General features: G+C 46.5%; 1 protein-coding gene across 2 annotated transcripts in view; it reads right to left on the bottom strand.

The window, feature by feature from the left end:
• The window catches only part of LOC140577354 (uncharacterized), a 113,606-nt gene that overhangs the window by 64,320 nt on the left and 21,648 nt on the right, over window positions 1-27,638 (bottom strand). For both annotated transcript variants that reach the window (XM_072697286.1, XM_072697287.1), the window contains exons 4-11: window positions 22,371-22,424; window positions 19,276-19,329; window positions 10,585-10,638; window positions 10,053-10,106; window positions 5,357-5,401; window positions 3,559-3,612; window positions 2,360-2,404; window positions 367-420 (exon numbers count right to left, since the gene is read on the bottom strand). In XM_072697286.1, the coding sequence (XP_072553387.1) occupies window positions 367-420; window positions 2,360-2,404; window positions 3,559-3,612; window positions 5,357-5,401; window positions 10,053-10,106; window positions 10,585-10,638; window positions 19,276-19,329; window positions 22,371-22,424 (414 nt within the window). The remainder of the gene's footprint in view (window positions 1-366; window positions 421-2,359; window positions 2,405-3,558; window positions 3,613-5,356; window positions 5,402-10,052; window positions 10,107-10,584; window positions 10,639-19,275; window positions 19,330-22,370; window positions 22,425-27,638) is intronic.

The following is a 27,638-nucleotide window of genomic DNA, read 5'->3' as shown; positions in this document are numbered from 1 at the left end:
CGGCGTACAGGAAATGAGCCATTATGTGCCACAACATGGACACAATAAGCTTCGAGTGCCTCCCCAGCTGATACCAGTAAATTCCTATCGGTCAGCCGAGAGTGGCTAATCGTGGCTAATCAGAGCCCAGCATCCGAAGATGTTTAGTCTATTTAGAAACGACTGCAGACTCTGTAACCCAAACAGCATCACTTGTTTATCTTAAGCTCTCAACCTCCCCAAATGTCCAGACCCCATACAGGCACTCAGAGCGGAATTACCCCGCTGCCCAATCACTGGAGCTACTTCACCTGCCAATCAAACCCAGCCACTCCCAGCGCAACAGTCATGCAGTGTGTGACCGCACAGACGGGATAGGGTACTTACTCTCTCGCCCTCTAGGCCCGGTGGTCCTGCTACACCTGGAGGTCCGATAAAACCCTGTCCACCGTGGGGAAAGACAGAGACAAAGAGAGAGACAGAAAGGGGGTCAGTGTTGGCCCCCTAGTGGTCATTCTCTTGGCGCTATGAAATGCACTGGTTTGATTTGTCTTGTATATCTGCCTCTAGAGGAGATCTAGTGGGTAGCATCCATCAGCGCTTCCTGTGAGCTACCATGTTTTTACTGCAGTTTAAAAGATGGACGAGGCTTTGGTTCTTGTTGGATGCGCTGTATTTTTTCCTTAGTGAGTTCAAGCTCGTTCAGAGCTCCGTTTGGATTGGTCAATGTTTGTTTTTTTGGACATACTGCTATTCACATGTTTTCTTGTTCACAATCACGTCAACAATAGTTTCATTAGCCTATTCTCATTACATATGCTACGTGTCCAAAAGTTTGTGGACACCCCTTCTAATGAATGCCTTCTTCAGCACCCATTGCTGACACAGCAAATGAGCAAATACACACGGCTTGAAGTACGGCCAATAGAATAGGACTCTTTGGAGCAGCCCAACATGAACCTATTTAGGCGTGGGCTAGGTGAGGAAAGTGGGTTGGGTAATTAGGAATGGTAATGGGATTTTTTAGGACATTTTCGGAAATGAAGGAGGCGGGGCTTCAGGCACTCCACTTTTGATATGATTAACTGGATTATTGCTGGGTTAAATGGACCATCATATTCAGGATAAACTTCCAGTAGAACTTTTTAGAAATGGTCCCTAAAATGAGATGCACTATTGTTAGGAGTCGCAGAACCCTTTGAAGAACCTCAGTTCCACACAGAACCCTGTTTTTTTTCTCCCTGGACTGTAAATGACTGCAGGGTTTTTCCTTCACTGATCTTTTGGCCTTTTTTCTGTGAGGTCTTCGCTGTGTTCTTTTGATGCTTGTGTAAAAATCAAAGTCAAAACAGCTCCATAACTGAGCTGAGATGAATTAATAGAGGTAGAGAGAGGCAGCGAGGAAGGGTAGGGGGGGTGGTCAGTTATGTCACGTTCTGCTCTCTTGTTAAGTGGAATCACATGTACAATCACTCAAAGATGAAAAAAGATAAATGAAAACCAGCTTAACTGCCCCCCCCTCTCTCTCTTTGTTTTTTTCTCAATCTCTCTCTCTCTCTCTCTCTCTCTCTCTCTCTCTCTCTCTCTCTCTCTGTCCGTCTATCTTTCCGCATTCCTCGCGAATGGCGGCGTGCCAGAAGCTGGAAGCGCTGGTGATGCTACGAAGGCCTTTCAAAGTGGAGAGAGAGAGCAGGCCTGTCCTGGCCATCAGTCCGACCGGAGTCCTCCTTCTCCGTACAGTTCGGGTCATTAGAGGGCAATCCACTAACATTAGGACTAACAGCATGACCGTCTTAATGACCGGCTGGTTACAGCTGTATGGACAAAAGTATTGGGACACCTGCATTTCTTCTGAAATCTAAGGGATTCAAGAGTTTATCCTGCTTCTGTTGGAGTAACAGTCTCTACTGTCCTGGAAAGAGGGCTTTCTACTAGATTTTGGAGGAACGTTGCTGTGAGGATTTGATTGCATTCAGTGACAAGAGCATGTTAGCAGGGTCGGGACACATCTCACCCCCAACTCATCCCAAAAAAAGTACTGGATGGAGCACCATCCATCCATTATTCCAGAGAACACAGTCAGTTCCAATGCTGGGGGGGCTTTATACCCCTCTAGCCCATGCCTGGCATTAAGAATGATGCCAATAGGTTCATGCTTATCTTGATTCGTCTCACAAATTTTCCACCTGTTGTACCGTACTCTAACTATGTAGCTAATTTTACTCATTTTAACAATTAAGGTGAAGGGCCCTGCTCAAGGGTCCAACAGTGGCAGCTTGCCGAGCCCGGGTATCGAACCCACAACCCTGTCATCAATAGCCCGGAGCTCTAACCGCTGAGCATTATTCATATTAATGGTTTACGTGGTTTCAGTGCTTACATTGACACCTTTAGGGCCTGGGTTTCCCTCTGGGCCTGCCAGTCCCTGAAACAGAGCAGACGTCAACATCAAATTTAGACACACAAACTCAGTGAGACAGACAAAACATCGTTAAACAGAGACGTAAAAGTAAACGTCACTGCCTTTGATCTAGTGTTCACTTTCTAAACATCAGATTCTTTAAATAATAGATCCATCCTCAATATCAGCGAGTCTCGGCACGTTTGACAAATGCATATATTACAGGGCCGATAACGAGGAGGAGGCGGGGCTTATTGATTTACATGTACGACAATTAGCTGACGCTCTTATCCAGAGCAACTTACAGAGGTTAGCCAATGTAATGTTAAGAGTCTTGCCCAAGGACCCTTATTGGTGTAGTGCAGCATAGTCACCCAGGCCGGGAGCTCACTGTCCGGCAGTGGTGTTATCTGTTGCGCAACACCAACAGATGTGTGGATAGGACAGAAAGCAGCCAATCAAAGGCTTTTCAGCTTCAGAAGACTACTGGAAGCATCAACAATCAGAAGGGTGCCGCCCACCGCTGGGGCGTAACGGAACCACTAGAGGGCGCACAAGGCAGGTTTGCCATTTATCAGCATAAGCAGTGTACAATACTAAAGTTGCCAATGCTTAACCACTCCTGGTCCAGTCACTGACCCTGGTGGGCATCCATATGTGGGGCCAACATGGAACCCGAGGACTAAACGTTCCAGGCCCCCATGGACATGGTAGCTTGGGGGGGAGGGGTCTCGTGCAGCTCCACTAAAGATGCATAGTGCAGCAGCAGAGTTCAGACCTGTCCGGCCCTATTACAGTCAGTGGGGCCACTGGTTTCCATCTGCAGTTACATGATGGTCCGAGCGCCACTGGGTTGAGGGTGGTCACACTTTTAAGTAAGGGTTGAACTGAAGGAACTTCCGGGGGAGGTGTGTACACCATTTCCACATAAACAACATATAGTTTATGTGTATTATTATATTGTAATAAATCTAGTCTAATGGCTTATCTAATATTATATATAATATTATAAATATTACACCTCATTCTACAGTAAATTTCATACAAACTCTAAACAACTTAAGAGTTTGGGAACGTAAAAGAAATAAAAAGAGTGAAAGAATTCTGTCCCAGAATTCCCACATCCAGAGTTGGAATTCTGGCTTATAGTTTTCTTGAGTGGATCTTGGTCACTGCACCTGCCTGCCAGGGTAACCTGCCGCCCCGACTATGCCTGGCAATCCTGGCAAACCCTGCATAAGAGAGAGAGAGAGAGAGAGAGAGAGAGAAAGAGAGAGAGAGAGAAACAGAAGGAGGGAGCATGAGAATGTGCCAGGCTGTTCAGCGGAGGAATAGAACAGCTATTGTTCTGGATGGCACCCTGACCCACAGCACCGGCTCTTCTGGCTGTGGCCCAAGTTGCCCTCCTTCACTCCTGAAGGAGCCGGACCCCTCTGTACTTCATCTATGCATCAGATTGCTGAGAGTAAGTAGTCGGCTTTGTGACTGAGCCGATTGCTCGTCGTATCAGGTTCCCGGGAGCTTTCCAGGCCTCAGCCGTTGCTGTGTAGGATGTGCACTCAGATATAGCCGTAGCTGTTTCTGTAAATACACTATAGGCCAGTTTGGCCAAAGATTGGATTTACACAACCGATCCTTATTCCAAAGTCAACTGATCAGGCAAGACCAGGCTCCGGAGGTTCGAGGCTAATGTAGCTAACAAGCAATGGAAGCTAATAGTCACCAGCACACTGCAGGCCTAACTCATGACACACTCGGGTGCTCAGTAAGCTCCACTGGACTTATGGGTTATGTGGTTTGATACTATATGACTTACTGCTGTCTATAAATGTCAAGTCCAAGGTTCCTTTTTTCTCTGAATCTGGTACTGCCCATTAGCCTACCCCTTCGCAGCCCTCCTAGCACTAGCACTATGCTCCCGACACTTAACACACGTCTCCTCTGATACATGCGAAGTTTTTTCAAACTACCGTCAATACAACATCGCCAGGCAGCCGAAACTCTTGGAGGAAAACGCCGGGTCCCCAGCTCCAACAGACGCCTGTGCCGGCCAACATCGCTTAAGAATCATGAGGGAGGAGAGCGCCATCTACCCACCCGGAGAGAGTACGGCCAATTGTGCTCTCTCAGACTCCGGCTGCTGATGGCAAAGCGGCATGGCTCAGAATTTGCCGGAGTGGCAGCGCCCAGAGCAACCTTTATGATGCATTTTGGATGCATCCATTTGTCACAGAAGCCACATAAGCATGTGTATGCTATGCTACGTTTTAGCTACATTAGCCTTGTGCAGCTCCAGTGCACAACTGAAGAAGCAGCCTTCACACACCAAACATGTCTTGGCTCATCGGCTAAATTTGGGCTTAGGGCAAAAACTCAAGATTCAAGATCTGTCCAAGGCACATAGTCCCAGAAGCCCTAGTGTTTGTTTGGGTGTTCTCTGGAAAACGTCAGTCTTCTCCCATGATGGAACATGACACTTTGACCTCTGTGATTAAATCTATCAGCTACCATGATGATATTTTAGTTTTGGACCTTTAGAGGCTTCTTTACACATCTTGAGGTTCTGCTCTTGGCCTGAACTTGCTAGGACGGCCTGGCCTGGCCATGTTGGTCAGCTGTTCCACATGTAAATGAATTAGTGGACAGTAGAACAGCGGCTGATCTCTAACTGCTCTGAGATCTGTTAAAACCCCTTCCTCTGCATATCCACCCTTCTTTCTGAAGGCCTCAGAGAGCTCTCTGGATCTGGACCATGATGGTGATCTTCTTCACCGCTTACTTCAACCATCAAGATTAGACCAGAATAAACGTCTGAGGTTTAAATAAGACTCCAGACTCCTCCAGAATAATCCTCTCCAACCATGATCTGATCATCTGCAGCTGATTCTAATCCTACACATTTAAAATGTTCAAAAGACAAGGTTTTTCATGGGGTGTCCTCATTTTTCTCATGACTGTAGGTGGAAAAAGACATACCTGTTCTCCTGGCAGACCTGGTGGACCTGGATAGCCTTTGGGACCCTGCGGGGAAGACAGAACCAAAACAAATGAGCCACGCTCCTCAACCACAGCACAGGAGAACCTGAAAGCGGCAGCTGAAAGAGGTTGAATGCACTGTAAGGAGGGTGAAAGAGGTAGAAGGAGGAAGGGAAAATGAAAAAAGAGAGAGCGAGGGAGAGAGGGTGAGAGAGAGAGAGAGAGAGAGTGCTCTGTCCTCTCGTGCCTGCTCTCACTGCTCCCTTCCTGGTCCAACCACATTTTTGGGGATTTTGTTGCCTCCTGCCCTCAGATAAGGCTAATACCCTTTAAGAGTTCTCTCCAAACTGTCAAAAGCTTTCAAACCCTTCCTCCTTCAGACAGCTCCGCCGAGCCGTTCGCACCGGAGACAAGTCACAACAGCGAGAGGGAGAGCGGAGAGGTCAAAAGAACAAGCAGCACAGCATTTCTACCACATTCTGCTCAGACTCGTGTTGGACCCTGTTGGATTAGCCGGACTGGGCTGCACATGTGTGCATTTTTAGCCTGATTGGACGTATGAAAACAAACTAGGGGCCAAACCTAGAGATGCAATCATGGTACCGCCGCCAGATCGTGAAGCCCAAGCTGTCCCAGGGTGCCCAAACAACTGGCCCCAGCAACAACTGGCCCACTATGCTTAACCATCCATCGATGATATCTGTGCTGAGACGCCTTTGGAGAACACCCAGCCCTGAAGAAAGTAATGAAGTACACCCTTAAAGAGGTTCCTCAAGGGTTCTCCAGTAAAGGTCATGCTTCTACTTACCATAGAACCATCTAATGGTTTCAATCTGATGCTTCTTTCTTTGCCTGGTGGCATCATCCTTTATAACCCGGCAATGGACTGGTGTTCTGTCCAAGGGGTATTTCTACCTTGTGCCCAATAATTCTGGGTACCCTGCAGACCCACCGCAACCCTGACCAGCAAGAAGCCGAAGATATATATATCAGAAGATATATAAGTGGATGGAAAGTCCTTTGCAGAGACAAATATAGGTCGGACGTTTGAAAACTCCACTTCCCGAACCTAAACTGCTTCATTCAGTTCCCCACCAGACCCAATAGAGGGCGCTAGTACTTTCAGGAGTAGAGATAAACCCAGTCTGTGGAGTAAGACATGCTGTAAAAGCTGTACTCTACTGGTCAAATCCTGCTGTATTTAGGGCTGTAAAGTCCAGTGTACCCCAGTACTGGATATCTGTGTTAAGCTATGCTAATGATCTGCAGTGGCATGCGTTTGCCAGTAGGTGGGACTGTGCTCTGGAATGACTGGCGTGAGTACTTGGAATATTCTGGCCCTCTTCCCCAAGCCCCGACAAGACCGTGTCGGAGCTCTGGTCAAAGGTCAGAGTGATTTACGCCTGACCCAGGCTGGACCTGTGGGACTATTTATGTTCAAGGTCGCCCAGAGTGGGAAGGTCTTTATGACCAAGAGCTCAGTGGCCGGCGATGCTAATGGCCCATAACCGCAGCATTTAACCTCGCGCCTAACATCAAAGTATCGGACTTCCACCAGCGCACCAGGTAAGAGCTATGAGCTAATCTAGCACAAAAAAAGGGTTCTCTGACCTGTAACAATGGAACAATTCTGGAACCAACATAAAACCACTGCCTTTGCTACATTATGACGAACCATTGTAGCATTCGAATGGTTCTTGGAGTTGTCATGGTTGTACATAGAACCCTTACCTTACAAAAGAACCCTTGGAAAACCCCTATTTCAAAGTCAGAGAACCAGTCAAAGAACCATTTAAGCATTTAAGCAAATGGATCTCCGAATGGTCACAGTGTACAAAGACCCACTGTCTTCACTTAAGAACCCTTGAAGAACCCTCTTTTTGAAGCGTGTCCAAGGCAAACAAACATGTAAGCATTCAAATGGCTCTTGGAATTATCAGGGATGTACCCCTGCCCTTAATAGGGATCCCTTGATAAAGCCCCTTGAAGTTTGAAGTGTTCTCCAGTCAAAGAACCACTTAAGCATTCAAATGAATTTTAAGTGTGCACAAGGCAAATGGTTGTCTCAGTTGTCAAAGATCTAAATTAAACCACTGCTTGCACAAAGGAACCCTTAAAGAACCCCATTTTAAGGCTAAATCTTTAGTTGGGCCTGCAGGACCCTGGGATATCTATATCAGGCATGAAAGAGGAGCAAATAACATCAGACCACCACATGGTTTCATAGAAGAAAGCTCGGCATAATTTGCCTCTTCTTTCAGAGAGATTCCAGGCTGAGCTGAGCTGGGCACCCATTCAGCTCGTAGTACCCAAACGTGGTTCCACATGTCTTTGGCTCCAAATTGGTTAAACCTGTTACAAAAGCTGTGCTTGAGCAGAAATCCCTCCTCATTTGCAAATGGCTGTCCTCTTCCCGTCTGTTCCGCTAAATCCTCCTCAGATGTGGAGAGGAGGTGGCTGTAGAGGAGGCTAAAGGGCACTGCCGTCCAAGGCCCATCACTTTCCTTCAGCTGCAGCAGTGCACCCCCACCCCAACCCCACCCTGACTGCAGAGCTGACACGGCTTAGCACTTTCCCAGGTTACCAGCACCCAATCTTTTAAAAGAGTCAATAAAGACCTCAGAGTCGTTAAATGGAAGTCATTAGTCTGGACTTAGCCTCTGCTGAGGCTCTGAACAGTCCTCCTGGGAGGCTAAGAAAGGGAAGCCCAGTGTCGCCGAGCCGCTCTACGGAAGAACCACGACCGAAATAGCAGCCTAGCTCCTGATTCTTCAAGCTGAGTTCTACATAGAAGCACTGCATTTGTTAAAGAACCCTTGAAGAACCCTCATTTAAGCGTTTACCCTTAAATGGAGCTTCTTGGAGTTGTCATGGTTGTACATAGAACCCTTGCCCCCCCAGCTCCCTTTTGAAGTGCACTCCAGTCAAAGACGCAGTTAAGCATGCAAATGAACCTCTGAATTGTCATAGTGTATCTAGAACCCTTGAAGAACTCTTGAAGAACCCTGTTTTTTTAAGCGGACTGAGCGAACACACTGCTGCCTACCGGATATGCCCAAATCGGAACTGAAAATGGCAGATTCCTGTTCACACCTGGCGCTTCATATCCGGACAGCATCTGGACCTACGGTACCAGTCAAAAGTTTGGACACACCTAGTAGTTGAATGTGCGCTGATCATCATCTTAACAACCTTTGATCCAAATCGTAGGGAGAGCATAGTTTTTGCATAGCCTTAATAGCAATAGCCTGCATTGACCCAATCATCTCCTTCAGTCCTGCCCCCCTACGGTGACTATGGTGGATACCCGTATGTCCCTAGTGTCCTCTTTATTTTACAACAAACATATGGTCACCCCATATGTTTGTAAACCAGGTGTTTCCAAACTTTTGACCGGTACTGTATACTGTACTGGCCAGATTCTGTTTACACTGGTCACTGAGATCCGATTTTACTTTCCGGCTCTGGGAGACTGACCAGTTTAGAGGAACGGTGGGGGTTCTACAACTCTCTCAAAGAGACCAAAGGAACCAAGCATTGTTCTTGGACGGACGTATTTCTGCCTGTTTGCGTGTCTGACCACTTCAGAATGGGATGTGAGGGATCCGATCACAATTCAATCGGTCAATAAAGACCTCAAGGCCGTTAAATATAAGGCTTCAGACTAGACTACGCCTCTGCTGGGACTCCATCTTGGGAGGCTAACATGGGTAGGATGCCCTTAACCTCCTCCTTCCCAATGAGCGCAATGCTAGGAACTGGAAGGTAAAGTAGATTGGACGTTAAACCCCTACTGACGTCCTTTTTAAGAGGAATCACGTGCTAGCATCATGTTTTTAGCTAGTAGGCTAGTACAGCTTGAGGCGAGTATGATGATTTATGATTTAGACACTTAGATGCTTAGCTTGATGCATTACTTGTTAGCAACATTAGCCTCATAGCTCTGGTACCAAACTAAAGAATCCAACTTTAGACAATGATGGCGCTCCGAGCTCATCTACAGGAATAGGTCTAGCTGCTGCTGCTGCTATTTCCAGTAAATTCTGGGGTCTGGAGCTCGTGCCAGCTGCTGTTTAAGGCTGCTGTGTCGGACCGCTGCTGTAACCGGACGCCTGCTTTCCTGCCGAGTGCCTTTCCTCTAAAAGATGACCTCTGACCTTGCGAGTTGTGGTGGGGGACTTTAGGCGGACCCTCAGACCCTCTCTAAAGACGAGAGCGTGCCCCCTGGGCTCCCCTGACAGGCTCTTCATGCCAGCCAGTAACTCTATCCTTCTGAGACACACTCTGGACCACACCGAGAGGGTACTGGGTAGCAAGGTACGTATGTGCCGTCCTAATGGATACCCCATGTGTGGGCCACACTTTACCTGTGGAACTCATGGCGCCCCATAAAAGGCAAGAGTAAATGGCCAAAAGTTTGCAGACACCAGCTTGACCACTGTCAAGGACTTTGACCAGGTAGTAACAATCTCTACTCTATTGAATTTTGCACTGCTGCTGTGAGGAGTTGACTGCATCCAGCCACAAGAGCATCAGTGAGGCCCGGTACTGATGTTGGATGAGTCGTTCTGGGTCATAGTTGATTGACTCCAGGTCATTCAAAAAAGTTATGCTACTGGGAATGCAAGACCTACAGTGCTCGAGAACCTTCTGCTTTGGAACCAAGAATTGTGGACGTAGATGGGAGTGAACTTACCATAGGTCCTGCAACACCTTCGAGGCCTGGTAAACCTGGGGGTCCTCTTTCTCCCTAGCCAACAGAGAGAGCATTCAACAAGTTAGAAGGATGTCATGGTCAAGGCAGCATCAGTCCTGAAGCAAGGTAAAGTAGTGGTGTTAACTGGGATCCTCCTGAGCCACAGCTCTGCAGAGATTACAGGCCTCTTCAAGTTCAACTCATGAAGGCTCTGCTAATCAACTGATTGCTAAGTTCTGTAGAGCTGTGGCCTGGAAGGAACAAGATTAGAGGTTAAAGAATTGGCAAAGTCAAAGCAAAGGGTGAACTTCTGAGAGAGAAAGCACCAAGAAGAGTGAGGCAAATGTTAGCAGACAAGTACAGCTTAGAGATCATCTGATTACTGAGAGAAAATGCTCTCAACCTTGCTAATAATTCTAGAGGAAGAGGAGAAGGCATCGCACCGTGAAGGATGAAGAAGCTCTGGTAGCAGATGAAATGGAAAGTGAGAGGTTTTAGAGGCGTGGTAATCTTCACAACAATGTAACTGTACCTGTTCTCCTTTTGGTGCCTGACCTGGAGACAGTCCGGGATCACCCTTTGCACCCTGGAGCAACAACAGATTACCTGAATCAAGAGTCTTACCTCAAATTACATTGAGTAGCCAGTAGCACAACACACACAGTACATAGCTGCATTCAGAGTATGGGTTTCTGATTGACCAGTATCAGGTCAGTCAGGTCTGAACCCAACCCCTGAACCTGGGTTGTATCTCTAGCTTCCAGGTATGGGTCAGGTTCCGGTTTTCAAGGCCTACTGTGTAGGTCCTCCTCTGGCCTTGAATACCACCTCACACCGCACTTGTCACGGTCATTAAGATCAGCTTCATAGGCCCTACAATAGAACCTGGTGGAACGCCGCAGGATATGCTAAATCTGCTAGTTTCTGCATAAGGATTAATATGTGAACTATCTAGGGGTTCAAGGGATTAAACATCAGAAGTTCTTCACTGCTGCTGTCCACACACCTTCTTGAGTAGTTGGGTTGATTTTTCCCACCAGACGTTTCCCCTCAAGCTCTCAATAGGCTTTAAATCTAGAGACTGTGTTGCCATAACATCACCGAGCTCCCGCATTCATCAACCCATTGTCTTGTTGGCAGATCAAGTCATTTGTTGGGGTAGAGATCCAGAGATCCTCCAAATACCTTAAGAACATGACTAGGCATCATCATGACCTAGTCCATTGGCTTCAATACACCTCAGGGTCAATCTTCCTGTCCTTCACCAAGCTATCAGAAAGCACCACACATCAAAATAGTCAAAATACAATTCCTCATCTTCGTGTGTTGGGCTATTCGTGTATTATGCCTGGAGCTGTCATGACTGTCCCAGTGTGCAAACAGCTGTGAACGGGAGAGCTTTAGCAGGTGTGACAGGTGAAGACATTCCATCCTTCAGCCCATTTACACACACAGTCACTGAAGCAACGGGGGGCTTAGCTACAGCCTCTCAATCATCACTTCATTTGTCAACATACAGTAAATCAGAGGAGTGAGGAAATAAAGCTGTCCATCAGATCGTCAGACCATCTTGTGGGGGTGTGAGGTTGTCATTTGTCCATTTAGGAATATTTAAGCAAAACATATAATTTAGACAATCATCCAAGCCACAAATGACATGGCCAAAAGTATGTGGACCTGTGTGTTGAACATCTTATTCCAAAAAAAAAAAAAAACAAACAGATGTAAAGTTGGTCCTTCCTTTACTTCCTTGAGAAGGTCTTCACACTAGATGTTGGAACACTCTGCTGAGAGGACTCAACATTGCCATTCAGCCACAAGAGCATTAGCGAGGTTGTCCTTCTCCATTGGAATTATGCCTACAGAGCTGGTACCACAGAGCTGCATACCCTACGCCGTACCCTACACCACAGCCTTGGGACTACATGCCATGACAGTGCAGAGTACAGCTATTAATTCTGGTCCATCTCCTCCAACATCTTCTCAAGTTTAGTAAAAGTAAAGCTCAGAGTGGCTCAGCTAATGAGCTAATGCAAAACCACTGTGTCCTGGGGGTTGCGAGTTCTGGACCGAATTGAGGTCATGCAGGTTCTGCAGGCCACTCTACTCTAGTTCTTCCACAGCCAACTTAGCCAACAGCCCTTGTCTTGTATAGGGGCTGAAACAGGAATGGGACCCCCTCAAATTGCTGTATCTGGAAGCTCCCACTCCTCCAGACTGTTACTCAATTCCCCTTCTCTAGAACTGCAAGTCCCAAACTGTAGAAATGTACAGTTGGCATTTGAGCAGGTAGCGCTCTCCTGGCACCCTGGTCTGTCAGACTGCCAGATGAGTGAGTCATCACTCCAGAGAACATGTTTCCACTGCTCCAACATCAAGGTCCAACATCTTAAGGGCTTTTCGCCACTCCAGCCAACCCATGGCACTGTACCGGGTGGCTCAGCAATAAAAAGCTGCTCTTGTAAACTGTTCTTGAGCTGATGTTGCTTCCAGAGTCCGTTCGCGGCACTAAGGAATGCATAACCACAACAGAATGGCTTGATGGAAAGGTGGCATCCTATTAAAGTGCCATGATAACGGCCTTCAGTGTGGCCCATTCTACTGGCCTTCTTGATTTTACCAAATAAAAAGTAGGTCCACATACTTTTGGCCGTGTTGATTAATCGACACTTCTCTAAAAGGCTGGAATCATATTTCTTTAATAATTTCAATGTCCCTCCACTGACCATCCACAAGTCTGCCGGGGAAACTATTAAATAAACAATGACGAGGCCTTCTGGGTGCCGTTACAGCGGTCAGTCTGTCGCCGCATGACGGCTTTGCCAGAGGGAACAGAGTAGTGGAGGTGAACAGAGGCTTGTTTTCCTTAAGATTGTAATCGGATCTGAGTACCGGCCAGCTGGGTGGTTTCGTCACCAGCACTCAGGTCCAATCTAAATTACATCTGATAGCACAGAGACCACCGTGTTGATGTGCCTGATGACACAGGAAGAACTCGGCCTCGTTATACTCTCAATAACACATAATGCCTCAATGAATTCTAGATAAACTGCAGTCTAGAACACCACTTGCAACTTTAGCTGCCTAAATAAGCATAGCTACTGCCTCTAAATTGAGCATGTTTGGTGTCCCCACCACCCACCATTCTTAAAATGCCAAGCTAAATCAGGATGATGTCCTGGTTTTAGAAATACATGACTTAGCTCTGGTTTAGCTGCTATGATGGCACCTAACCCCTAATGCTCATACATTCATCTATCTCAATTCTTCCATTCTAATCAAAGTGTATTCCAACTTGAAGCTAACCAGAGATCCACTAAACCACTAAACCTCTAGAAACACTGAATGGGCATATCCTGGTTTGGGCCTGTGTGTTTCCAGGCTCTGAAAAACTGTCAACAGCACAGTTGGGAGCAGATGTCAGCTGTTCTCTTCCTGGCACATCTTCATAACACGCCACTGTGTAATGTCTCACCACCATCATTTACAGCTTTCGCCACCCTGCACACAGAAACAAGCTTGGGTATGTAGCTGGTCTGGGGGTGGTCATATATTCCATATATATTATATTAATAAAAAAGTATTGGGACACCTGCTCATTCAATGCTTCTTCCAAAATAATAAATATTAAAAAAGTGTCTCCTGCTTTTGTTGGGGTAACGGTCTCTACTGTCCAAGGTAGAAGGCAGGCTTTCTACTAGATTTTGGAGGAGGAGCATTGCTGTGAGGATCTGATTGCTTTTGCATCAACTCCCCAACGCATCCCAAAAGTACTGGATGGAGCTCCACCATCCATCATTCCAGAGAACACTTTCAGTTCCACTGCTCCACAGCTCAATGCTGGGGGGCTTTAGCCCACGCCTGGTATTAGACAGTATGGCACCAATAGGTTGAGGTAGACTTGCACCAGCAAAAAGTCCTATTCTATTGGCAGTACTTCTACAGTACAGTGCCAATAGAATAGGCACTGTACTGTGTGTGTGTGTATGCATTTGCACATCTGCATAAATTGAAAGTAGCTGAATGCACTCATTAGAAGGGGTGTCCACAAACTTTTCAAAATTTAGTGAATGTAAGTATCTATATAATCTAAGTAAGTATAAAATAATAATTTTAATATTTTCTTCCCAAAGTAGTCAACAGTTTAGGACAAACACACACACACACACACACACACACACACACACAGTCTCTCTCAGCTCACAGGAGGATTTGGGTGAACAAAAGCGTTACAGCGCCGTGTCTCCCCCTCTAACCCAGGAGTGTTGAGATATGACTCATCCCAGCCCTGCAGCTGTGGGTGAAGACTGAAGATGCTCCATAATTTCCACTGCATCTGAGAAGCCCCTAGTGATGCTACAGGCCCACTCATGTGCTGAGAGACACACCACACACTTCCCACAGGCTCTCTTTCACACTTATTAGACACAAACGATCTCCAATTCATCGTCTCCCACACTTACTTCATGTTTCAGAACAGACAAAGAGTCTAATTATGGACAACAGCGGCTACAGGCTTCCAGCTCTGCTAACATTCATCAGTCCGTGTTTATAGAGAACAGTGAGTCATACGGTGTCAGAGACGCCATAAGCAAGTCTATTAGAGATTACTGGACGCCTCCTCATACTATGAGAAGAGTATGTGTTGAGTTAGGCTGAAAGTTGGAAGCCCAGCGCATATTAGTAGGTATAAGCTTCTGTTAGTTGTTAGCTACATTAGCCTCACAGCTCCATAGCAAAACTCAAGAAGTCAACTTCAGACCTGTCGTGGGGAGTGTAATTCACTTTTACTCCACTGCTGTAAATACAAAATCACGTTTGAGCTTCCCCCTTATTGACGGACAGCTGTACACATGCATTTCTGGACAAGCTGAGAGCTGCAGAAGCTTGATCTGAAGGTGGAGCAGCATGTGGGCTGAGGTGGTGGAGTAACACTACAGGATTTTACACCAGTAGAGAGGTTCTCCTCCTGCAGCTCCACCACCAAAGCTCTATATAGTGCAGTAGCAGCAGCGCTCCGGCCCGGAGTGGGAATGACGGACCCGTCGTTCCTCGTTACAGTCAGTGGAGCATCTGCAGGATCCTGAAGCTGATTTAAGGTACAATTGCTACATAATGTTGCTTTAACACATCCTGCAGCAGCCAGAGCAGAACAGTGAAGCATTAGTGCTAAACGGAAGCTCTAAGCTGCTTTAGCTTTAGCTGTTAGCGCAGCTGACTGGCAAGCCTGCTATTTCCCAATTTCCCAATAACTGTAGCACACTCTCGCAATCCAGTGCGGTCACAATACCATCTCTCGGCCATTCAGACATCTGCAGTGGTTCACCACATCCCCAACACAGCTGAGCCACACAGCACAGTGTGGGAGCCATGCTATTGCTAACGATGCACTAATGCCACCAGCCTGGCACTTTCCACAGCCTTTTAACTGCACTTTACAAGCTACTTCACTTCCTCTTCTCTCAGAAGAACCCAACTGGCTGCTAAATCTTTCATCTAGTTAAATGAGGAGATTTAGCACACATGCTAACCTCTACAGATTCACATTTTCACAACTTCTGCATCTGAGTTTGGTCAACAATCCATACTGAGTCGAGCCTCATAAACATCAGTAAATGATCTGCAGCTGAAACTGATTAAAATACAGTGTAAGAGGTTTAGTCTGTGGCTCCGCCCCTTAATCTGTTTACTGCTTAATCATTATTTCCATCTGCAGGATAGAACACGCCCCATCACATGACATCTCCCGACTGGGAGACTTTTGACAAAGGAGTGCCGAGCCCTTGATGACATTTGAGCTTATGATCTCCTCACACTTGACGAGTTGCGGTTAGACCGTAGGGCCGGTCTAGAGCTGTGAAATTACAGTAAAATTACCTTCCCTTCTTTCTTAGACAGAGAAATGTACATGGCTTCTCAGCTCTAGAGTGGAGCGACTGTCTAACTGCCTGCTCATCAAGTTCATAAGTCATGTTCAGGAGTCTAGGAAGGGGAGAATAGGAAGGCCTCCCCCCGATGTGATAGCAGGACAACACTGAATCAGTTTCAGCTGCAGCTCATTTACTGATGTTTTTGAGGCTCAACGCAACCTGGATTGTTGATCAAACTGAGATACAAGTTGTTTTTTTGAATAAATTAATAAATTAATCAAAAAATGCTCTGTAATCAGTTACTCCATCATTTTAAGTTGAACTGATTATCCATTTTTTTACAGTATTCTTGTGATCTGGGAGATTTAGCATGTCTCCGTTTGACGGATCTGCGGATGCCAGGTGTATTACTGAAAGGCAATGGTAAACGTTCCAAGAACTGAGGTGCTCAAAGGTGCTCAGTTTTTCCACTTGGAAAAAAAAAAGGTCCAACACAACAATCAATCAGTCTAATAGATATGAGTCACTGCTCCCATTCCTCATGTACGGTGATGGACCAGTGTGATCAGGCAGTAGCTTCTGGGCCCCCGTCCAATCAGAGCGCTAAATGAGCCAACAGCCAGCAGTGCAAAGCAGTGCAGTAGTCATGGTGGGTAGAAGTGAACAGGGTGAAAAGTGCTGTTCTGTAGTAGAAGTATGCAGAACGGAGATATGCCAAAACACGCTGCTGCCGTACAGATGGAAACATCGCCTCTCCACCACATCTGTGGTTTAAAGAGCAGTGATGTCAGAAAACTAGCAAAACAGTGGGTTAATATGGTCTATCTTTATTTACAGGTCCATCCAGTCCTTGCTTTTATACTGCAAAAAGCTCAGATCACATCCTACACTATCTGTACTATGACTGATCGGGAATTAGAGGAATTAAAGAGGTTTGGCTCTTTATGTTTCCGTTATTTTCTGAGCTAATGCAGAAGTCTGCTGGACTTGGAACTGGACCCAGAATCAATTATGTCATGTCGAGGCCTCTGGACCATTCCAAGCATTTTCCTCATGCTCTCCAGGAACTTCAGGAGGTTCAGAAGATGGAAAGTGGCCGGAGGGTGAAAGCGGAGAGCGCATGCAGTCGTTCACTGGGTTCGCCTCACTGACATTTCTAATGGGAAACCAGCAATATGAGCAAAGACAAGAGATCCAACTGTGGTTAATTGAAGGACCTTACTGGTCAGGGCATGTCAGTTACCTAACCAGTTAGGAACCTTACTGATCAGGGCATTGGTCATCTAACCAGTTGGGATAACCAGCCTTGCTGGTCAGGACAAGACAGTCATCTAACCAGTTTGGAGTCTTGCTGGTCAGGACAGGACAGTCGCTTAACCAGTTGGGAGCCTTGCTGTTTAGGGCATGAATTGCTTAACCAGTATTTGAGAGGTTTACTGGTCAGGGCAGGACAGTCACCTAACCAGTTAAGAGCCTTGCTGGTCAGGACAGGACAGTCATCTAACCAGTTGGGAGCCTTGCTGATCAGGGCAACAGTCACCTAGCCGGTTGGGCACCTTGCTGGTCAGGACAGGACAGTCGCTTAACCGGTTGGGCACCTTGCGGTCAGGACAGTCATCTAACCAGTTAAGAGCCTTGCTGGTCAGAGCAGGGCAGTCGCTTGAACAGTTGGGAGCCTTGCTGGTCAGAGCAGGGCAGTCGCTTGAACAGTTGGGAGCCTTGCTGGTCAGGGCAGGACAGTTGCTTAACCAGTTGGGAGCCTTGCTGGTCAGAGCAGGGCAGTCGCTTGAACAGTTGGGAGCCTTGCTGGATCAAAACATCATAGCCTGGACGGCCACACCTCTCTCTCTCTCACACTCTCTCTCTCTCTCTCTCACACTCTCTCACTCTCTCTCTCTCTCTCTCTAACCAGGTGTTCTTACATTTTTCTATGTTCTGACACACGCAGACATACGCATGCACATGTATGTACGCGTCCCAACACTCCAGTTACGTGAGCACCAGCATGTACACACACACAAGCATAGCATGCGTATACACCGATTTGCCCATAAACACACACACACACACACACACACACACACACACTCTTGCTGTCCCTTTTCATCTCACAGAGGATTTATTAGTCCTGATCACAGAGCTTCTGCTGCACCTTAAACACTTGAGAGCCCCTTTACTCCAAACCTAGTCCATCAGCCCATGTTTGGACCTTCAGTTTTGCACCAGAGCTACAAGGCTAACAAAACGAACAACCCAACAGATAATTAAAGCATACAGCGTGTGAACTACCCGCCCGTCTCGCCCATGTTACTGCGCCTTTAAGACAGAGGCAGTTCTCTGATTGGCTGCTCTTAATTCAAAAAGAGGATCGGTCTAAAACATGCCTTATACTTTTAGCATGAGCATAGGCAGAATTGGTGGATATATGTAAACGTGTTGGTGGTTGTGACATCACAAAAACACAGTCCGTTTCTGTTACTGCACCTTTAAGACTGAACCATTTTCTAATTGGCTGTCCCTAATTCAAAAAAGAGGAGCGGTCTAAAACATGCCTTATACTTTTAGCATGAACGTAGTGAAATTGGCAGGCATATGTAAATGCGTTGATGGTTGTGACATCACAAAAACTGTGAATTTCAAACAGTCTGTTTTTGTTAATGTGCCTTTAAGACCAAACCATTCTCTGATTGGCTGTCCCTAAATCAAAAAGAGGAGCAGTCTGCAACATGCCTCATGTCCTTAGCATCAACGTAGTGAAATTGGCGGGTATACGTAAATGTGTTGGTGGTTGTGACATCACATAAACAGTGAATTTCAAACGGTCTGTTTTTGTTAATGTGCCTTTAAGACCGAACCATTCTCTGATTGGCTGCCCCTAATTCAAAAAGAGGAGCGGTCTAAAACATGCCTTATACTTTTAGCATGAACGTAGTGAAATTGGCGGGTATATGTAAATGCGTTGATGGTTGTGACATCACAACAACTGTGAATTTCAAACCATTTGTTTTTGTTACTGCACCTTTAAGACAGAGTCAATTCTCTGATTGGCTGCCCTGAATTCGAAAAAAGGCGTGGTCTGAAACATACCTTATAACTTTAGCATGACCATAGGCAGAATTGGTGGATATATCTAAACGTGTTGGTGGTTGTGACATCACAAAAACACAGCCTTTACATACCAATGATACTCCCCTTATTTTTCCGGGACACTGGCCCTTTAATTCAGCCTACACACGAATGAGGTATTTAGGGAGACGCTGCACTGAAACTGAACCCGCAGCGAAGGTGAATCACCGCAGACTGAGGACACCGCGAAGGACCTGAGTGCTGAACGGGAGGTTGGGTGGACTCACCTTGGGGCCAGGTAATCCAGGTGGGCCAGGATTCCCATGAGGACCAGGAGGACCCTGCAGGAGAGAAACAGAGAGTCAGAGAGAGAGAGAGGGAACGAACACATGGATGATTACTCATCTGTATGACATCAACCTCTCTGAAAGCCCTCCCTGATCTTATCTTCAAACAGCCTTCCATGAGACCCGACTTATTCAGGGGAGGAGTTAAGCAGCAACATGGAAAGACTACTTACACACATACACACACACACACACACAGGCAGACACATATACCAAAGCCCATCCACCTTGACCATCAATGGAAAGAACCCACCACAGGACCACCGATGCCTGCTGCCCAGATATCACTTGGATCGCTCCAGATATCGCAGTGGACCACTCTGAGCACTCTTAGCACAGCAGCGACTCTGCAAAGCTGGTGCTTCAGGTGGTGGGTGGTGCTGGTATCAGGATATCGGGCACAGTGCTATCACTGCTAATCCGAGAGGGTCCACCATCCAAAGACCGCCCAAGCACAGAGCAGCTCTAAAAAGCTCTCAGAAACTGACCACTGGACCACTTACACACCAACCGACCCATGAGCTACAAGGTGTGGAGGTGTGAGCTGCCCATCACTCAAGGCTGTTGACTCCTAGATACTGGTCCACTGAGGTGCATTTGGGTTTGTCGAACCTTTTGACCTTTGGACACCCTGAACATCCTTAGACACTATGAAAAGAATCCTGGTGAGCAACGTTGTCCGAATCCTACCCTACACTAAAGGTGTGTCCAAGGATTCTCTGAGTGATGCCATAGAGCAGCTTGGTCTTCTATGAAGGACCAGGTTTGTAATACAGATGTGTGAGTGTGAAGAATCTTTAAAAGGCCTAAAGAACCTACATTTATCAATGTAAAGGTTCTTCCACATTGGCGTTCTCCCTGGAATGCTGATGTTCTTCACCCTTTTGTAATCACACTAGTGTAGTATTTCAGCCCGGGCTTTAGGTTAGGTTGGCGTGAGGTGTTGTCTTCCCAGTCTGGTAAAACTACTGAGCGTTATGGGTGTACTCATATTCCTCATATTCCCGTGTATGACCTTTGGTATCTGTTTATTTTCGACTACCCCTTTCGTCTTACCCTGTGTTTTGGAATCCGGACTTTGACCCTTTTCTTGGTCTTTTGGACCATGCTTTTTCCCCATTTCCCGCTCGGACTGTTTGCATTCATCTACACTTTGAAATGGACTGAGTTTTGACTCCGAACTTGGATTCCGTCTCCATTAGCAAACCCTCCTTCATATTTTATCACTGCGACCGTCTGATTCTGTTTGCCTCATTAGAAACATGGTTCTTTATAGAACCGGATCGGATAACGATCAGATCGGACTGCTATTAGATAGACAGCATTAAGAGACATTTACATTTACAGCATTTAGCTGATGCTCTTATCCACAGCGACTTACAAGGTCCCTCGTATTACAGAGGAGGGCCAGTGTAGTGTTAGGAGTCTTGCCCAAGGACTCTCATTGGTGTAGTGCAGCAGTAAAGCCACCCAGCCCGGGAATCGAACCCCAGTCTCCAATTCACTAAATCCTGTTAACTGTCTCTACTGTCCGTGGAAGAAGGCTTTCTACTAGACTTTAGACGAGCATTGCTGTGAGGATTTGATTGCATTCAGTGAAAAGAGAGAGTTAGCCAGGCCGGGGTGTTTGAATGATCACTATCCCACCTCATCATCCTCATGAACTCATCCACAACTCATCCCAAAAGCACTGGATGGAGCACCATTCATCATTCCAGAGAGCACAGTGCCCTCAGCTTCGGCAGAACGTCCCGAAGATAGACAATGCATGAATCTATCGGCATTTTGGCACAAGCCTTTCCCGATTCTGAACTACGGACCTGCACTTGAGCCGTAATTTGTATCGTAACCATGTGATACATCTCTCTGCCTTCTGTTTGAAATACTTCCATAAGCAGCTCGTCAGGCTGTTCGGCTTCACAAGAGACGCAGGATCAGGGCAGTCAGAAACAATGGCTGTCCCTGTTCTGAGCTGCTGGGCAAACACTGCTGCCTGTACGAATTCTGTCGCAATGGGATTTGAGCAGTGGTGCTGGAGAGCAACGTCTTCGGGACGTTCTGCCGAAGCTGAGGGCAGAACCTTTTAAACAGTTGCAGCTAACTAAACAGCTGTATAGTCGTAATAATAGGCTGCAGCTAAAATAGGACACAGCCTCGCCAAACTTGGCTTCATTATTATTATTATTATTATTATTATTAATAATACATTATTAATAAGCTGTAAACAGATCCCTTATTAAACCATAAGCATGATCTTTAGAGTCAGCCCATCTCACAGGCCTACACCGGGCTTTTATACATTAGGTACAGGGCTCTATTTAAAGGCTCAGGTGTGTGTGTATGTGTGAGTGTGAGTGTGTGTGTGTGTACCACAGTCTGCAGGACAGCAGTGATCAGCTGTGCCAAACATGCGCCTGCCACAGGAATGTACACTCACACACACACACACATTTGCAACACACTCCTTTCCCTCTGTTGTCTAACATATACAGTCAGACCTGTAGAGAAGTACTGCCAATAGAATAGGACTCTCTGGAGCAGATCAACATCATGACCCTATTGGCTCCATGCTGCCTAATGCCAGGCGTGGGCTAGAGGGGTATAAAGCCCCCCAGCATTGAGCTGTGGAGCAGTGGAAGATCTGTGTTCTCTGAAATGATGGTGGTGGAGCTCCATCCAGTACTTTTGGGATAAGTTGAGGAGTTGGGGATGATGAGGTGGGATCTGCCAAACATCCTGACCTCACTAATGCTCTTGACGCTGAATGCAATCAAATTCTCACAGCAATGCTCCTCCAAAATCTAGTAAACATCTTTCTTCTCTGGACAGTAGTGGTAGTTACTCCACCAAAATCAGGATCACCTCCTGTTTTAATACCCTTGATTTTGGAATAAACAGTGAATAAGCAGGTGTCCCAATACTTTTGTCAATTTAGTGTACCATTCACTACACATTCGAAAACAGCAAACTAACACAAATCAAGTCTGTGTGGAAATAACGTAACACAACAAAATGGGGTAAAAACAGCAACTTACCCGCGACCCTCTCTTTCCAGGGGGCCCTGGGAGACCGGGGGGACCTGGAGGACCCTGCAAAAGACAGAGAAAGCAAGAGAAGAGTAAGAGAAAGGCAGACAACAGAACAGAGGTTGGTGACTTATAATCTTCACTAGTCTTTCGGGGACCCCTCCCCGACCCCTCTTCCCCACGCCGCCCCCCCCCCAGATGTTCTAAGTAAATCAAACCTCATGCTGTCTGAGCCAAGGCTGTGATTCCAACCCCCTCACAAGTAAATCTGTCTATGACCCATAAAGCCACGCCTGCCGTCATGTCTGAAGCCATGTGTCACTCAGCAGCTCGCTCTTTAACTGTACACCGATCAGCCATAACATTATAACCACTGACAGGAGACAGGAATTGGGGTCCACATACTAGGCAGCAGGGGAACAGTCAGGTCTTAAAGGTGATGTTGGAAGCAGGAAAAATGGGCAAGTCTAAGAATTTCAGACACTTTGCCACTATGATGTTCTAGATCACTGGGACAGAACATCTCCAAAACATCAGGCAGGTCTTGTTGGGCATTCCCAGTATGCAGTAGTCAGTACCTACCAAAAGTGCTCTAAGGAAGGCCAACCGGTGAATCAGCAAAATGGTCATAGGCGCCCAAGGCTCACTGATGCTTGTGGAGGTCCCAACTTACACCTTACAGGACTTACAGGATCTGCTGGTAACGTCAAAAGGTGGCCAGATACCACAGGACACCCTACTCTGCTGTTCAGCTCCTCCTCTGCTGCTGCGTTCTCTCTTCACTGTAGCTTCCTGTAGCTGCTGCCCAGGTTATCAGATTCAGAACCCTGACTCTGGCCTACAAAGCCAAGACTGGACCAGCCAGCCCCTCCGTACTTGATGGCGATGGTCAAAAGCCGATCTGCACCAAGAGCCCTTCCAGCTTCGAGTACGGCTCGGCTCGACCCGCCATCCTTTAAGATCCACGGAGGACGAGCGTCCAGACTTTTTTCTGTCCTGCACCGAAGTGGTGCAACGAACTTCCCCTGGGTGTCCGAACAGCAGAGTCCAATGCTCGCTGTCCTCAAACCCAGACTGAAGACCCTCCTCTTCTGAGAGGACTCAGGCGAAGAGAAGAGTACTATGGTCTCCATATTGACTTATTGTGTTTAGTAGAGTCTAAGATTAGAGGAGCTTTGAATTTTAGTCTATTTCAACTATTATTTTTGAGACTGTACTACAGCTACTTCTACTAATAATGAATAAAAATAAAGATAACTGCAACCAGTAAGACAACACACTCAAGGATAACAACCTAGAACCGACCAACCCCACATTTGGAAGCAGCACAACTGTTTGGTGATGAAGCCAACGACAACAACAACAACCTCCAACCTCCTCTTCCAAATGCTACACAATCTGCTAAGAGCCCACGCAACGATCCATAAACCATCTCATTAACCGTGCATTAGCAAGGCACTCATTAGCTGCGTGTCTGGCGTCGGACTAAAGGCGGTGATGCGGTGCCAAAGCTTCCCTTGTTAAATAAAGCTGATTCATTTTTAACAAACAGGCTTTTTTAGAACCACTGTCCAAAACACTGGAGCAGCTGCCAGGGTGTTCAGCAGTGCCCAAACAGAGGACAAGTGCGGAGAACATTAACATTAAGTATGTGTGTGTATAGTGTGTGTGTGTGTGTGTGTGTGTGTGTGTGTATAGGGCATGTATAGTGTATATACAGTGATTTCATTTGATGTAATTTGATTGCATTTGTGATCTGACCACAGACCACCGCCACCACCCACCACCACTGGGGCTCAACACGAGGAGAAACCACTGACTGCTAATTCTATTACCTCAGTTAATTAGCATGGCTAGCAAGGCGCTGAGTGTTGGGGGGGAGAGGCGATGACACTGAGGGGCTCAGAACTTAGAACTCCGGGTTAGAACTCTGGGCTATTGATGACAAGGTTGTGGGTTCGATGCCCGGGCTCGGCAAGCTGCCACTGTTGGGCCCTTGAGCAAGGCCCTTTAACCTCTCTGCTCCACGGCCGCAGCAGCAATGGCTGCCCACCGCTTACTGTCCACTGTGTGTGTTTCACTGGTGTGTATATGTGTGTGTGTGTGTCTGAGGACACACTGTAGATCCTCTGCAATGAGTCTAGAACCCTTGAAGAACCCTCTGATACTTGCAGGTGTCACTTTTCCACTTTTTCAGAGAAGTGTTTATGTGTGTGTGTGTTTGTGTGTTGGCATGTGGGTGTGTGGATGTGTGTGTGTGTGTGTAAACTGGAAAAAGGTTTACACACACATCTGGAAAGGAGGTTAGTCCAACAGAGGAGACAAAGAAAAGAATGTTCTAAAGCCAGCTGTGTGTTCTTCGATCTTACAGCTACACACACACACACAAACAAACAAATACACACACACACACACACACACACACACACACAAACACACATGTATACGGCGAGCCTGGCTGTGGAGAGTCTTAGAGAGTAAACTCACTCACAGATGTGCTTGTTTCTATATATAGTGATGATGGTGATTCGGAAAATGTGAATATCTGACGATGAATTTGAATAAATTACAAAATCAAACACCAATCAAATAGCACCAATCAACACTCCTAACAACACACTGCCATATTCATATTCATATCATCCGTGGCAGTGAACACTCATTTACATTTATGCTCACATTTATGGCAACTTCTCCAGAGCGACTTACAAAAATGCTTTGCTATTTACCCAAGAAGAACCTCAGCTTTATAGTTGAAATAGACTAATAATTCAAAGCTCCTCTAATCTTAAGACTCTACTAAACACAAGTCAATAAGGAGTCCATAGTACTCTTCTCTTAACCTGAGTACTCTCAGAAGAGTAGGGTCGGACACCCAGGGGAAGTTCGTTCCTCCACTTCGGTGCAGGACGGAAAAAAGTCTGGACGCTCGTCTTCCGTGGATCTTAAAGGATGGCGGGTCGAGCCGAGCCGTACTTGAAGCTGGAAGGGCTCTTGGTGCAGATCGGCTTTTGACCATCGCCATCAAGTACGGAGGGACTGGCTGGTCAAGTCTTGGCTTTGTAGGCCAGAGTCAGGGGGTTGAATTAGAGAGTTGAACATGGGTGAACTTAGAAGCGTTGAAGACGACCCGACCCGTGCCGCTGCATTCTGGATAAGCTGCAAGGGGCCTCCACTCCTAATTCCTGCCGGTCCAGGGGATCGAACAGGCTTATTAAACCTTGCAAAGGTCCACTGGAGTTCTACACACTCCCATTCAATTAGTGTGTGTCCACCAGCACTTTCATAATTCCAGAGGACACAGTTCCACTGCTCCACGGCTCAGTGCTGGAAGGGGTGAGGGGCTTTAGGTCTGGCCTTAGCATTAGGTGGCATTGAGCACATAGGTTACACATAGGTTTATGTGTATCTGCTCCAGCAGTTCTTCTCTACAGGGACTAGACAAGCTGAGAGTGTGCATTTGCACATCTGTGTGAGCAATGGGTTAAACGTAAAGTAGCTGAAAGTATTCATTACAAGGGGTGTCCACAAACATTTGGACATAGGTTAGGGAAATCAGTTTGCACCGGATGGTCACTGGTTTGATCCCCAGGACTGGCAACAGTAGTTTAGCTTAGTAGTTTAGTAACAGCAAGTCAACTACGACAAAATAAAACAGCTGTTCAAACAGCTGGCTAGTACAGAAATGCTAGCAAGTCAAGAAAGTCATGTCTGTTTGTTGTCACGGCTCAGAAACCTGACAGAATGACAAACTACCAACCTTGCCTAAAGACAATCTTGTAAAATCAATCACTGGCTGTCTTTTAAAAGTTGTTTCTTGAAGTGGAGACGAGTTGCAGATGCAGGACTCTTTACACTCTGCAGATTTACTTTCCCGAACGTTTCAAGAGACTAATGTTGCATTCAAGTTTCACCAGGTTAAAGCCATAGCTTAGCTAAACTGGCTCCAGTTCAAGGCATACATTGAAACAAATAGTGCTCTGAACAGACATGTTCTGTCAACACAGTTCCTACCAAAAGCAGCAAACCTGAAGACCGTGATTATGCAAATGTAAGCCTCAGAACGATGTCAATTGGAAGTATCATTTTTTTTCAGGGAGCCCTTCAGGTTATCGAAGACTGGAATGCACCAGGTCGAGCCAGCAGAGAGCGTTCATGGTGAAGTCCAACAAAAACACCTCCATCTCCCCATCTTGCATCCACCTCAAAACATGCAGACCACACCAACGTAGCCTTCTGTCTCATGTTTCGACACCTACCACTTATTATTCCACTCAGTGAAGCTCAGAAACAATGAATTAAACATCACACAAAGAGATACACTTCTCTTTCAAGAGCAGCGTCATGTTCCCGTTGAAGGCCCCAGGGATCGCCCGGATCTTGGCTCGTTTGTTGCTAGTGTAGCTCTGGAGTTGGGACTGACCTACAGTCCATGCAACCCAGAATACACATAGCTACACCAGCACGGTCCAATGATAACATAACATTATAACCGCGGGTTTATTTGGTGTCCTTTGCTATATATAGAACCAGCAGGACGATCAAATGGACCTTGCTTCGGCCAATAAGGCCCACAGTGCCTTGTGGTACCTTGCCGCTGGTCTACAAAGCCAAGACTGGACCAGCCAGCTCCTCCGTACTTGATGGTGATGGTCAAAAGCCGATCCGCACCAAGAGCCCTTTCAGCTTCAAGTACGGCTCGGCTCGACCCGCCATCCTTTAAGATCCACGGAAGACGAGCGTCCAGACTTTTTTCTGTCCTGCACTGAATTGGTGGAACGAACTTCCCCTGGGTGTCCGAACAGCAGAGTCCAACGCTCGCTGTCCTCAAACCCAGACTGAAGACCCTCCTCTTCTGAGAGTGCTCAGGCGAAGAGAAGAGTACTATGGTCTCCATATTGACTTATTGTGTTTAGTAGAGTCTAAGATTAGAGGAGCTTTGAATTTTTAGTCTATTTAAACTACCTGAGGTTATTTTTTGGGTAAATAGTGAAGCACTTTTGTAAGTCGCTCTGGATAAGAGCGTCAGCTAAATGCCTTAAATGCAAATGTGGGAAGTTATTGTTGGGTAAGGGCTTGTGAGAAAAGAAACGGCATGATTGTGTGTCGTTTAGGTTCCGAAAGTAGCATGATTTATTGTATTGCTATTAATAAAATTATTATTAGTATTTTTATTGTTGTTATTAAAGCTCATTTACTACAAACTATCCAAAGTCATTCAACTTGCAGAATACGACTCACTCAAGTTTCTGGCAATGTCCAATTTTTTTAATCCAA

This window comes from Salminus brasiliensis, chromosome 14, assembly GCF_030463535.1.
Source record: "Salminus brasiliensis chromosome 14, fSalBra1.hap2, whole genome shotgun sequence".
Taxonomy (NCBI): domain Eukaryota; kingdom Metazoa; phylum Chordata; class Actinopteri; order Characiformes; family Bryconidae; genus Salminus; species Salminus brasiliensis.
Note: the sequence above shows the minus strand (reverse complement) of the source record. Positions and strands in the feature narration are given on the sequence as shown.